Source organism: Natator depressus, chromosome 1 (genome assembly GCF_965152275.1).
Source record: "Natator depressus isolate rNatDep1 chromosome 1, rNatDep2.hap1, whole genome shotgun sequence".
Classification (NCBI taxonomy): Eukaryota; Metazoa; Chordata; order Testudines; family Cheloniidae; genus Natator; species Natator depressus.
In genome coordinates, this window is record NC_134234.1 from 286,576,892 (window position 1) to 286,590,879 (window position 13,988).

General features: G+C 46.1%; 1 protein-coding gene across 2 annotated transcripts in view; it reads right to left on the reverse strand.

The window, feature by feature from the left end:
• The window catches only part of RASSF3 (Ras association domain family member 3), a 159,816-nt gene extending 151,241 nt beyond the window's left edge, over window positions 1-8,575 (reverse strand). Inside the window, exons 1-2 of one of the 2 annotated variants that reach the window (XM_074942124.1) lie at window positions 8,444-8,536; window positions 6,092-6,159 (exon numbers count right to left, since the gene is read on the reverse strand). In XM_074942124.1, coding sequence (XP_074798225.1) covers window positions 6,092-6,152 — 61 coding nt within the window. In that variant the 5' untranslated portion in view covers window positions 6,153-6,159; window positions 8,444-8,536. Of the gene's footprint in view, window positions 1-6,091; window positions 6,160-8,443 lie in introns of both variants that reach the window. The other variant, XM_074942127.1, reaches the window with a different exon arrangement.
• Between the last annotated feature and the right edge of the window lie 5,413 nt (window positions 8,576-13,988).

The following is a 13,988-nucleotide window of genomic DNA, read 5'->3' on the forward strand; positions in this document are numbered from 1 at the left end:
TGTGCAAAGATCTCTGCAGCATCAGGGCCCAAGAAAGTCTATATAGCCCAAGTTTGACATATCTTTTAGGCTGTGTCTACCCTAGGGGCTTCTGCCAACATAGCTATGTTCGTCAAGGAACAGACCTCTTCACACCCCTGACCAACATAGCTGTGCTGGCAGAAGCCCTTAGTGTAGATGCAGCTATACCAGCAAAGATTTTACCAGTATTACTTGTCTTGTATATATTTAATTTCATATACAGAGTATGGTCTTCAGAAGCATTAGATTTCATTTCATAAGTGCCAGCTTTTAAACTGAGTGTCCGGCAGTTCCCAGAACTGCTTCATCACTTACTACTTAAAAGGAATGGCCTATTCTTAACTGATGATGCCTCTAAATATCATCTGATTTAATCTTTTCCTAAAGTTGGGACTCTCCTCTGTATAGACAGTTAGGTTCCCTAACTTGTCTTTGTTCAGATAGGCAATGGTTTGCATATTTTAAAAGTACACTTATAATAATCACAAAATATAGCATATGGAAATACACACCCATGCTGTTAATAAGGCAAAAAAAATAAAACATTTAATCACCATGGATAAATTTCCTGAAAATAATCAGTGACATTTTTCTATGATTCAATGAACCAGTGTATTGTAAATAATAATGCCAGCCTCCAGACTGAGGAAAGGGAAAAAGAAAAACTATTCCAGAGATGTGTGCACTAGGAAATGTAGAGCTAGTATATACAAAATCACTCACTTTACTCCCATTGCAACAAGCATGCATCCACTCTGTGACATTGCACTCCATATGATTTTATGACAATATACTGATGACTGTGAATATAATGTAACTGGAATATGCTTAATGCAAAAGGTCTCTTATAAGGTATTATTACAAAGCTTATAATCTACTGAGCGTGGGTCATCCAATTTGTATAAATGTATCATTCTTGTATCTGAAACTAGAAATATGAAATATAACTCTGAGGTCCTATTCTAATTATGCAAAGTGTGGGCCATTTATGGTGGTTTGGAATCTTGATGGCTCCTATCAACTAGGACAACTAGTTGTAAATGGCTCTGTTTACTTGCAAGCCTTCTTGTGAGTCAGGCCAGGAAGAATGAAGGCTTGCAGTCTCCCAGGACATGTGACCATGTCACCTGGTACTGGAATCCATCTTAAACCTGCTTTTCCATTTAGGAGGAGGGGCGGGGTCCCAGAGAAACAAAATATTCCTGCCTTGTGCCAAAGCTATATAAGGGGGTGGAACAGAAAAAAGGGGCTGCAGTCTTGAGAAATCCCCTAGCTACCACCTGAGCTGGAACAAGGACTGTACCGGGGAAAAGATTGGGCCCAGACTACAAAGGAGTCTAGTCTGTGAAAGAAGCTTATTGGAATACATCAGAGGGTAAGATTTACCTGCATTTAGTTTCCTACTATATTAGGCTTAGACTTGCATGTTTTTGTTTTATTTTGCTTGGTAATTTACTTAGCTCTGTCTGTTATTACTTGGAACCACTTAAATCCTATTTGTTATACTTAATAAAATCACTTTTGTTTATTAATTAACCCAGAGTAAGCAATTAATTCCTGGGGGAGTAAACAGCTGAGCATCTCTCTCTATCAGTGTTATAGAGGGTGGACAATTTATGAGTTTACCCTGTATAAGCTTTATACAGAGTAAAATGGATTTATTTGAAGTTTGGATCCGATTGGGAGCTGGGTATCTGGGTGCTAAAGACAGGAGCACTTCTTAAGCTGTTTTCAGTTAAGTCTGCAGCTTTTGGGGGATGTGGTTGAGACCTGGGTCTGTGTTTGCAGCAGGCTAGCCTGTCTGGCTCAACAAGACAAAGTACTGAAGCTGGCAGGGAAAACGGGCTCAGAGGTAGTCTCAGCACATCCGGTGGCAGTCCCAAGGGGGTCTCTCTGACCAAACCCATCACACAATCCATGAACCAGATTAAAAAATGTTGTTCTTCCAAACCCACAAACAATATTCTAACTCCTGGCAGCCTAAAGTTAAGAATCTGTCTTTTCCACCTAACAACCATATAAACACCTATTTTTTTCCCAAATGCCAGAACAGGTCACATGATGCAAGAACACCACATTTTCTACATAACATTAAATTATGATGCCAATAGCAAAACACAAGCAATTAATGATTATTACTTCATTGAATTCTTACATTCAATATTTTGGATCTTTTAAAAAAAAGACAAAAACTGTATTTTATTATAACTCATTAAATCAAGTTAGTTTCAATCTGAATAATCCAGACCACACAAGTCTCAAACCAATTTGTCAGTGCAGGTCAAATTAGACAACAGCATTATGCATATCTGGAGTATCTGTCTATTTCTTAATCTGGAAAATTAGGAATGGGAAGGTTAGGAGGGCTGTGTGCAGCTCTGGTCTCCTAAAAAATGAAAGACTTCTCCTGAAAAGTAACCCAAAACAGCAACAAGGGCTCAACCACAAAGTCCCTTGTTAACAGAAGTAGTTCATAACACTTGATTTGTCTTTCTGGGCTGATGTCCTTCCAGATAAAGATACAATCAGTGTTTTAGTTTATTCTAAGAAATACGATCTGCTTCTTTGCTGATTGAGTAATGTGCACCTTGTCCCTTTGCTTCTGAAATTGAAGAACTTTTTCCTTTGAATTGTAGGTTTCAATCCTGATCTTATTCATTCAAGTTGTTCAAAAATATGTTTCAGTCTGTATCAGATGTCTGAAAACAAACAGTTACAAGACTTTTGGGTAGGGGGTTGACTAGATGACCTCCTGAGGTCCCTTCCAACCCTGATATTGTATGATTCCCCTCAAAACATCAGGTTCCTTAGTATTTAGCTGTGAGGGAGCCAGATGCAGCAGGGGCAGTCTCCTAGCAACACACTGGACACAGCTGATCTTTAGAGGGGCTGACTAATTGACTGCACTTCCTGATTGATGGAGGGGTGGAGCTAACTACTATTAAACCCAGCAACAGCCACAACTTGCTGACTGCTCAATGTGTTTCCTAGCCACAGTAGTGCTTGGTCCTGCTTCCTGTGCCTCCTCCTGCTCTTATGCCTGCGTCAGACCCTACCCTTCTCCATCCTTGATACCCCTTGGATCTGCTTCCTGACCAAGTCTCTGGCTCAGGTATTTGGCTTCTGACCCTCTCAGTTCTGCTCTTGACTATGCCCTGGGGTATCCTGTGGCCCTGATTCTTGGCTCTGCTCTAAACACCAGGCCTGGCTAGCCCCATGGCTCTGACCATTAGACCTGACTGAGTTCTGACCTGACATCCCGGTCATGTCCTTGACAGTTCTTCAGGCAATGTAGTAATTCTGTATTATTATTTGTACTGTGGTAGGGCCCAAAAGCCTCAATGAAGATCATGGCCCCACTGTGCTAAATACAACAGACACAAAGACAATCCCTGATGCAAAGATCTTGCGGTCATTTTCTCACATGCATGCCTGTGCGCACACTATTTTAGTGCATTGTCTTGATATGCCCATAAAGAACTTGCTGAGTTAATTTTATTTTGACATTCTCTTTAATTGTATGTTCCTTTGTCTACAGTGAGAGCACCTCAGACTCTGATGTTGTCTGAACTGTCAAACCAAACAGATTTGATCCTGGTCATAAGTTGGATGGAAAAAACTTTAAAAAAAAACCAAAAACCCCAAACAAAAAAAACCCAACCACCTCTGGTGATCCTGGAATATCTTGGTGATTTGGTACATGGTTACTTCTTTCCCAGTAGCATACCAGTGATCCAGCTGGGAGATGCTGCTGTGTTGGAGGTGCTGACTTTCAAATGAGACATACAACAACCCTTGTGGCCATTAGAGAACCCAAGACATTTTTGGCAAAAGTAAGGCTGTTAGTCCTGACATCTTAGTCTAGTTTTTGTTTAGGTAAACTACATTGTGATGAACTAAATTATGTGAGTTTTAATATAATGTTGTTGTTTTTCACTTCCTTTTCTAAAATGTGGTGTAATGGTGTGGTCTACCGTTTAACACACTGGGTACATACCATTTTAGTGGTGGGTAAAGTGAGTTTTAAAGCATTTAGGAATTCCTCTGACTGCTAAATTCTGTATAACTATGGAAACATTTATAGGTTATTGGAATTGCAATATCAGACCTAGCCTGCTAGTCAGCCAGTCCTGCCTCTGCTTCAGCTGTCAGAACATCTCATTGTTGAATTGTGGCAATATAACACGAGTGAGTTCCCCTTGCAGGATTCAATGATACAGTGGTAAAAATGCCTGGACCTTGCAACTTCCACCATTGCTACTACTGTACTGGCATAGCTGTACTGGTAAGGTAACTCCCTTCTCTTCATGTGCCAGTATATTTATGCCTGTATCTATAATTTTCACTCCATGAATCTGAAGAAGTGGGGGTTTTTACCTACGAAAGCTTATGCCCAAATAAATCTGTTCGTCTTTAAGGTGCCACCGGACTCCTCATTGTGTTTGTGGATACAGACTAACATGGCTACCCCTCTGATACTTGTACTGATAGAGACGTCTCTGTCTACATTGGTACAATTGGACCCAGCCCCACTACTGTACTTTAATCACAAGACTATCCTGCCTCTCCAAAAACCACAGCTGATGGAGGGGAATTCATACTTGGGAATACTCACATATATACTCTACAAATAGTCAGTCAGTTTTTTGGGAACTAGAGTAGAGTGAAAGATCGGAACCCTGATGTCTGTGTGCCCCCTACCTCTTGTTGCTGATTCATTTAATTTTCACCACGGTAGTTACAAAATGCAACTCAATCTGGCAACACGAAGGAAGATGAGGAGGAGCTGAGGAAAGGAGTGGCGATAACTTGCCTCTAGAATGTCACTAGGGGAGACTTACACATCCAAATATTGTGTAAATATAGACATATCTTAAGAGTGAGGAGATCTGAGTTTTAGTTCTGGCTCTATCAGAGGTGATTTTCCAAAGCCACAGAAGACAATAACCTCTCTATCTCAGCTTCCCAATAAATAAAATGGGAATTATAATAGCATGGGTAAACTCATTAATGGTCCAGATCCTCAGCAGGTTCAAATCAGTGTATTTAAGTTAGTGAATATATGACAATTGATAGGTGAGGACCTGGCTCAATGTTTAGAAAAGTGTTGTAAGATCCTCAAATGGAAAGGATGATAGATAAATATAAACCATTACTATTGGATCTAGTTTAGTTTCAGTCCTCTAAATACTTGCAGAAGGGTAGGCTGTAAAAAATATGATGCTGATGGCCATGGTATGTAATTACCATTTTCCAGTTTTGAGGTAAAATCATTCACCATGTGCTTGCTTTTCCCAGCCCCCATCCTTTCTCCAGGATTTTCTAGTATTCTGGGCTTTGGTTTGAGTTCATGCTGAAAAAAATAAAGCCAATGACTGCCTCAATACAAGAAAAATATTACAAAACTATGACGTATCAGCTTCTTGAAATATCTGTGTATCTGAGTTATTGTTTACAGCTTTTAAAAAGCTGTATTCATGTAGAAGTTATAAATTATTTATCTGCCCATTTCCTGTGCTACTGAAACCGCAATTTGACAGAACTGCTTGAAGTACTGTAAGTCATAAAGATGGAGCTAGTTTTAGAGAAGATATAATCACTGAAAGCTGTGTCTGTACAAGGAAAGTTTCACTGGAGGATATATTATCAAGGCTGAAATCTTAAGGGTTTTTTTTCTGCTAGCAACAGAATATTTGATCCATCACATAAGCTAATAAATACCACATTTTTTTTAAATGTCAATTTTTATATAAAAACATTATGGGTCCTCTCATAATTATACCAAACCTAAATTGTTTTTCACACACAGTCAAGTTATATATAGTCTCATTCAAACCAATAGTGTACTTCATAAAGCTGGAGCACCAAGGAGAATAATTAAAGCAACTCTTACACTTTAACAGAAAACAATACAAAAAAACGAAAGCTCATGCTCAAATTGGTTAGTCTCTAAGGTGCCACAAGTACTCCTTTTCTTTTTACCACCATTAGGACTACAGTACTGTAAGCAATAAAGTGAAATTTTAGAAACAAAGGCTAGTATAGTCACAAGCATAGAGGTGGGCCTTACCAAACATGGTAGAGCGACATTGGTAGGATAGTGTGGGAAAGCTTGCACTGCAGCAGCTCATCCTACTCCTGTTATGTGACAAAAAGAAAACTTCAGACTGCAAGGATGTTAAGTTGGCATTGTTCACAAGCACTAAATTAAAAATTTTAAACAGAACATTTTCCTAAAATAATAAATAACAAGGAGGTGTGTGTATGTACTTTATATTACAGTTTTGTAATTAAAATGAAAGAACTAAAGAATGGAAAAATTAATTAGTATTTCAGCTGGTAGAAGAAAAGGACATCTTAGTCTAAAATGAGTTATGAGAAGCTGAAGACTAGCTAGTGAAAGTGCACAAATTAGAAACCTAGTTAATGGCATATTGTCTCTATACAGGACACATGAAAACTCAAGTGTATGGGAGCTGACTACAGTATATGACTACTCTTCATTGTACAGATAATGTGCAGGAATTGGGTAGTACCCCTTCAAAGAGGTTGCTGGCCCTCTAGTGGCCCTCATTTGTCTTTTGTGTTTCAGAAGCTACCACAACCCAGCCACAGCAGCAGTGTATATATGTAGCTAGGGCGCTTGGCCTTACATGTTGTGTATAGTTATTTGGATCCTACTGTGCCCATGTGGTTCCTTCACATTAGGTTTGTTGTGTAAATAGCAAAAAGACATATCAGTACCCCTCTGAAGAAACCTGAACCAGTGACCTATCCCATCTCAATTCCTAATTTTAATACACATAAACAGAAAAAGGCATTTTCAGTGTTAACATCAGATTACAAATGTGGTCCTAAAATGACAAAAATTAGCAGGTGGCTGCAAGGGCAAGTGCAGTCTCTGAAGCTACTTTTAACTCATTTTGTAAAATTGAGTAGGCTTCAGACTGATGGTATCTCTTCAACGAACTTAAGATACTTACTGCTGAAAACCAGATCGAGGATGTACCACAAACCTGTCCATGGTGTCAGTGATCTGAAGAAAACACATTTGTCTGGACTGAATCTCAGGACTGCTTCAGGGAAGGTTAGTTTGGTCCATAGCACACACTTCCATAAATTATATCACAAATCTGGTGTATCTAAGGTATGTACTATGGTGTTCTGCTAAAAGGAGGAAGTATAGTTTGAAAATTGGGTTGCAAAACGGCTCTACTAAGCAAGATAAAATTAGTTTCAGAGCACCAAGTTAAAAACCACCTCAGATCTCCTTCCAGTCTTCACACACAAAAGCAAGTTCACAGAGCATAACTATTGCTTTCTTTCTAGTGGTTTTGTTACATGTACAAACTTTCAAAAAAACACACCTATACAAATATATGAAGTATGCTATTGGAGCAATGACAAAATAAAAATGAGACTGAAAATGATGGAGATGTAACTAAAACTAGTTGAGATCTCAAGAAAATGGTTGTACTTAAAACCCAATAGTTGGCTTTCCTCTTCCCCACATCAGAAATAATACAAAAATAAAACCCTGCTACCAGAAAACATGCTGCAAGGACAACCCTGTGATGGCAGAGGGATGAACTAGATGACCTAATACATTTTCCTTCTCTAATTTCTAGAATATGAAAAATTATAATAATTACAATGATTCTACCTACAACAGTTCTGGGTAATACAGAAGTCAGAGCTGGGCAAGATCTAGAAAATCATAATCCATTCCTCTGCCAATATAAAATTGTTCCCTACTGTGTGTTTTCAGTTTTTTGTCTTGTCTAGTTTTAAGTGTTCCAAGTCATGAAGCTCCCACCACGCCCTTTGGGTAACTATTCCACAGGAACAGATCTCAACATTAGCCAGTTTTTCCAGATGTACAACCTAAATGTTTTTGTTAAATTCCACCCCATTACTCAGTCACCCTGTATTTCCTTGTAACCACCCTAAGCAGCTTCTTGCCCTCGCAAGTGTTTACACCAGCAAATACTTGAAGATATTTCTCATGTCATTAGATGCCTTACAATCCTATTTCATAACTTGTCACCTGGCTTAAGCATGACTGTGACCAAACTAGGTTCCCAGTCAGCTTTAGGTGGTTCGTGTCAGGTACCCAACCATGTTCAAAGGCCCTGTGCAAGGCGAGGTACAGACCTAGACCATGGAGTTTTGTTTGAACATGGCTCTAACCCAACATCGCCCTGTCCCTGGGGGAGGAAGGAGGGGAACAGAAAGGAGGAGAAGGGGGGAAGGAGGAAAGCTGAGACCACTGGAGAAGAGGGGGTGAGAAAAGCAGAAGGAGAAGAGGAAGCAGGACAAGACGAGGGAAGGGGGAAGAGAGAAGAAGCCAAGGGCAGGGGAGAGGGCGGGGGAGGCCACCAGCGCTGGAGGGCTGGAAGTGGGGGGGAGGGGAGGCTCTCACCCGCGCACCGCAGGCTCTGGGAGAAGATGAAGTGGCAGCAGAGGTCGCACCAGGTCCTCACCGCCTCCTGCAGCCTGAAGCGGTGCTGCTGCCCTTCGGGCTCGGGCTCGGGCCCGGGCTCGAAGATAGTCCGGACGTGGCGGGGGCGCTGCGGGCCGGGTCGCCGGCGGCCGCAGAGCGGGCCCGGGGCTGCGGCTCTGCCCGCGCAGGGCTGCGGCGGCTGCTGCTCCCCCAGCGGCATGAAGAGCTCCAGGGCCGGCAGCGCGGGGGGCCCGGCCGCCCGGGGCGCCCTCACCACCGGTACTCGCGGCAGCCTCCTCCTCTTCGCCCGCGGGAGCCCGCCGGGCTCGGGGGCCGCCGCCGCCATGCGCAGCCCGCAGCTTCGGGAGGCGCCTCAGGTAGGACGCGCCGCCTGGGCTCGCCCGGCTGCAGCCGCCCAGGCAGGAGGCACCGCGCAGCCTATGGCTGCACCTGCCCAGGGCGGGCGCTGAGCAGACCAGGGCCGAGCCCCGTCCATCCTCTGCCAGCGCCTGGGCTGGGAGGCGGGACTGGGGTCACAGGGCGCCTCTGCCAGTGCCCAGGGGAGTTTGTGTGTGTGTGTGGGGGGGGGGGGGGGATCGTGTCCCACGCTGCCCCCTCCCTCCTCGGCCCGGGGAATCAGGTGTCACGACAGCCAGGGCAGCGCTCGGAGAGGGCGGCCGGATCCGGTGTCACAGAGCCCCCTCCCTCCTCTGCCCGGGCCCTGCTGGTCGCAGCGGAGCAGCTGGAGCGCAGGGATCCGGTTTACTCGTGTCAGTTACTGTGATGGGCTGTTTAGCCTCCGAAGGGGAATGAACAGACGGCACCGTGCAGAGGGCATGAGAGGTCCGCGGACTCTCCGGCCAGAAAAATGGCACGTGACCATCTAGACTCCTAGGACTGGAAGGGACCTGGAGACGCATCGAGTCCAGCCCCCTGCACTCAGGGCCGGACTAAGTATGATCCCGGGATGGGCAAACTACGGCCAGGGGCCGTATCCGGCCCGCCAGCCGCTTTAATCCGGTCCTCTGGCTCCCACTGGGGAGTGGGGTCTGGGGCTTGCCCCCTCCGGCGCTGCAGTCAGGGAGCAGGGTCCGGGGCCGCGCCACGGGAGGGTCCTGGAAGCAGCTGCGTGGTCCCCCCACCTCCGGCTCCTACGTCATAGGGGCAGTCAGGGGCCTCCGCTCTGCAGGCTGCCCGCGCCCCAAGCACCGCCCCTGCAGCTCCCATTGGCCGGGAGCCAAAGCCAATGGGAGCTGCAGGGGCGGTGCCTGCGGACGGGGCAGCGTGCGATGCCGCCGGGCTGTGCCTTGGGAAGATGTAGGAGAAGGGACATGGCCAGTGGTGGATTTAGAGTTAGTGGGGCCCTGTGCTCAGCTTCATCTTCCTTCCCCCCCGTTTTTTCATTTTTTTCCTGCATTCTCCTTCTGGGGCTCAGGGTTGGGGGTGCAGGAACAGGCTGGGGATGGGGCATCTGGCCAGGGGGGTGGGGTGCGGAGCACCTAGCTGTGGCATCTCCCGTTTGGTGCGGTGGTGCAGGTGCAGGAAGTTCAGGTGGCTCCGCGTGGTCCTGTGCTTGCCCCGCAGGCACCACCCCCCACAACTCCCATTGGCTGTGATTCTCAGAGCCGCCTCCACCCCGACCCCCCACCAGGCAGGACTGGAACGCAAGGGCTTTACGGACTGCACCCCAGGGCTTAGTGGGCCCCAGAGTCGAGGGCTGCAGCCCCTAAAGCTCCACCCCCTTTCTGAAGCCGGCCCTGCAAGCATGCGCTGGAGGACTCAGGAGGAGCAGGGGCAGCCACGCAGCCAGAGAGAAGCGGCTGCCCTGTGCTTCTCCTGAGTCCTCCGGCCCGCATTCGCAGCGCTCCCGCCACCAGCACCTCCCGCCTGGTTCCCTGAAGCTGCAGGTGAGCCTCCCTTCCTCCCTCCTCTCCTGTTTCCCATAGCCCCCATCCCATGGAGCAGCCCCCCCCACAGGCAGTATGCCGGTGCTGAGCTGCCCGAGTGCCTGGCCCTGTGCCAGGGCACTGTGTGTTTCATGGTAAATCTGCCCCTGGACATGCCGCTGCTTCTGGGAGCCGGTTGAGGTAAGCACAAACCGGAGCCTGCCCCCCTGAGTCTCTCCCCGTGCCCCAACCCCCTGCCCCAGTCTTGATCCCCCTCCTGCCTTCTGAACCCCTCGATCCCAGCCCAGAGCACCCTCCTGCACCCCAAACTCCTCATCTCCAGCCCCACCCCAGAGCCCTGAACTCCTCATTTCTGGCCGCACGCCGGAGCCCTCACCGCCAGCCCCAATTTTGTGAGCATTCATGGCCTGCTATACAATTTCTATTCCCTGGGTCATATTGTCACTGCTAAACTTGGAGGATTGCTCTTTGCATGTTTACTTACAGTAACTTAAATGGAGGTAAAATCTTACACACACAAGGATATTACTAAGGCATAAGCCTCTCATATTCTTCTGTCAGGTTGACATAGAAGCAATTTCATAATCACTGTTTCTCCCTGCGATTCCCCAGCACGTACAGATCCTTATTTCCCTGAATCTGAGGAGCTATCCATTGAGATACACCAACACAGTATAAAAAAAAAAACTAGACAATTAGCAAACAAAAACTACATTTAGTGATGGGTAAGGTTGTGTCAGGACGGGACACACCCCAGCAACCCAAAATATTAAATACAAGGAGATAAGTTGAGGGGGAAAACTCATGCATTCCTTTCCACCTTCACAGTGCCTGATCACTGTTGATAACATCTTCTAATGCTCCTTAAAGCTTTCACTTCAATCTCCAACAGATACCCAAAAACAATTCACATCTTAACTCCGTCAAAGTTGCAGTCTAATCCAAAACCTTGACAGTGAGTTCAGCAGTGCTAACTCAGAATAACTTCCCAAATGCTTGGAATGTGTGACAGTCAGACAGACAGTATGCTAATCTGTCATACAATGTATATAAAAGCATATGAAGTCACTGTTAAAGTTTTGCATTAATGTCCAAGTTTGACAAAGCTGTGTTATGATGCAACCCTGTCACTAAACAATTCTGTTTGTTAATATTGAATAGAATGGATATCCTCCCCAGGGCTGGACATCAAGAATTTCTGAATTCTAGTATTATTACTTACACTCCTGCTCTTAATTTTCTGTGCTTCCCAGAAACTGCTGGGGAGTTTGGTGGGAGTCAAATATTACTCTTATTTACAGATAACCTCTTTGTACCTCAGGGAGCCTAAGGGACTTCTCACCGTCACAGAGGAATTTTGTAGCAGAGCTGGAAACAAAGCCCATCTTTCTGTTGTGCTAAACCCGTGAGTTATCTCCTAGATCAGCTTGCATCTCCAGCAAATTGCTTCATATGTCTCTTCTTTTTTATTGTGCTCTGCAATATGCTAATAACACTTCTTTACTTTTTTTTTTAAATGGTTTGAAAACTACAGGACAAAAATGCAATTTAAGTATATTGGTCAAGGACAATTACATTCTGGCAGCTTTGGTCAACGGTGGCTGGGTTCATCAATCGCAGAGCATTACACAAAGTTTGAGATTTTTTAATAAATGTATTTTTTTATGAGGTCTGTGTTTAATCTTTTGCAAGCTAGCGGAGCAGGAAGCAGTGAAGACCGAAACACATTATTTTTGAGTGTCTCCTACCTAGGCACTTGAAGCAGCATTAGAGTTAAGCCCTTCAAAGTCAAGAAGCCCGTTAAAATGAATGTTGCAACTTTAACTTTACCTCCTTGTGCCTCTGCTTCATGACACTCTTTCATTACAAATTCAAAATTTAAAATTCAAAATGATCTGGACAAACTAGAGAAATGGTGTGAAGTAAATAGGATGAAATACAATAAGGACAAATGCAAAGTACGCCACTTAGGAAGGAACAATCAGCTGCACACACAAAAAAATGGGAAATGACTGCCTAGGTAGGAGTACTGCAGAAAGGGATCTGGGGGTCACAAGCTAAATATGAGCCACCTGAACTCCCTGCACCTGCACACCCCGCACCAAATGGGAGCTACTCCAGGTAAGTGCTCCGCACCCCAACCCCCTGCCCCAGCCCTGAGCCCCCTCCCTCACCCTAACTCCTGGCCAGACCCCCCATCCCCAACCTGCTCCCGCACCCTAACTCCCTCCGAGACTCTGCACCCCCAGCCCACTCCCGCACCCTAACTCCCACCCAGACCCTGCACCCCTAACTCCAGCCCACTCCCGCACCCTAACATCCTTCCAGATCCTGCCTCCCAACCCTGAGCCCCCTCCCACACCATAACTCCCTCCCAGATCCTGCACTCTTAGCCTTGAGCCCCGGGAGGAGGCTCCTATGCGTGGCATGGTCTGGTAGCTCTGCACGTCCACAGACAGCGCCCCTGCAGCTCCCATTGGCTTCGGTTCCCGGCCAATGGGAGATGCAGGGGCGGCTCTTGGGGCGGGGGCAGCATGCAGGGTGAAGGCCTCCGACTGCCCCTATGACATAGGAGCTGGAGGGGGGGGGGCCATGCTGCTGCTTCCGGGAGCCGCGTGGCTCAGCTCCCAACCCTGCTCCCTGGCTGGAGTCCCAGAGGGGGCCATGCGGCTGCTTCTGGGAGCCACGTGGAGCGGCCCCCAACTCTGCTCCCCGGCTGGAGCGGGGCAAGCCCCACACCCTGGTCACCAGTGGGAGTTAGAGGGCCGGATTAAAACGGCTGGCAGGCCGGATGTGGCCCGCAGGCCGTAGTTTGCCCACCCCTGATATAACCTGTCATCTGGAGGGAACTTCTGAGAAGGAGTCTGTGTAATCATTCACTTACTGAAACTCTTCACAGCCTGTTGTGGACTTCCAGAACCTGGATACAGCCAGCAGCAGCTCCAGCATGCACACATCTGCATTACACCCCGAGGTCTGCCGGTTGCTCTCCCCCTTCTCCGCCAGTATGAAGCATTCCTCTCAACCTTCAAACATGCCACTATGGACACCTGAAAGTATGATGGCTGTCATGTTGGCCAACACCAGTGATTGAAACAACTTTCAGAGCTAAAAGCATGAGTCTTTATGGCTTGTGCTGAAAAGCCACATTCTCATGATGAGAATTGTTACAGACTCTCATCCTCTCTGGGTTGGGCACTGAGGGGACACAACACACACTTTGACCAATGGGCTACAAGCAAAGTGAGAGAGAGAGAGAGAGAGGTGAAATGCGAAACATGCATTTTGGCGATCCATACCATAATTTACAGTTTGTCATAGTTTTTAGGTACAAACCTGTTTTAAAGACATCTTTTTACTGTAAGAATCACATGTGACCATGCCAGCCTTCACATAGTCCAGCAGCAGGATTTGAATTCTTTGACCTTCAGATCCCTAGCTTAGGCCTTTACTTTTTGAGCTACAGAAATACAGTAATTACTAGTCCTGTTCTAGAACAGCCACTGGAAGAGGAATTGACACACGCTAACAATGGATTACACAACTGTTTACCAGTCAGTAGTAGAATATTGGCAATCAGGAATCCTGGATTCTATACTTGGCTCTGGGAGAGGAGT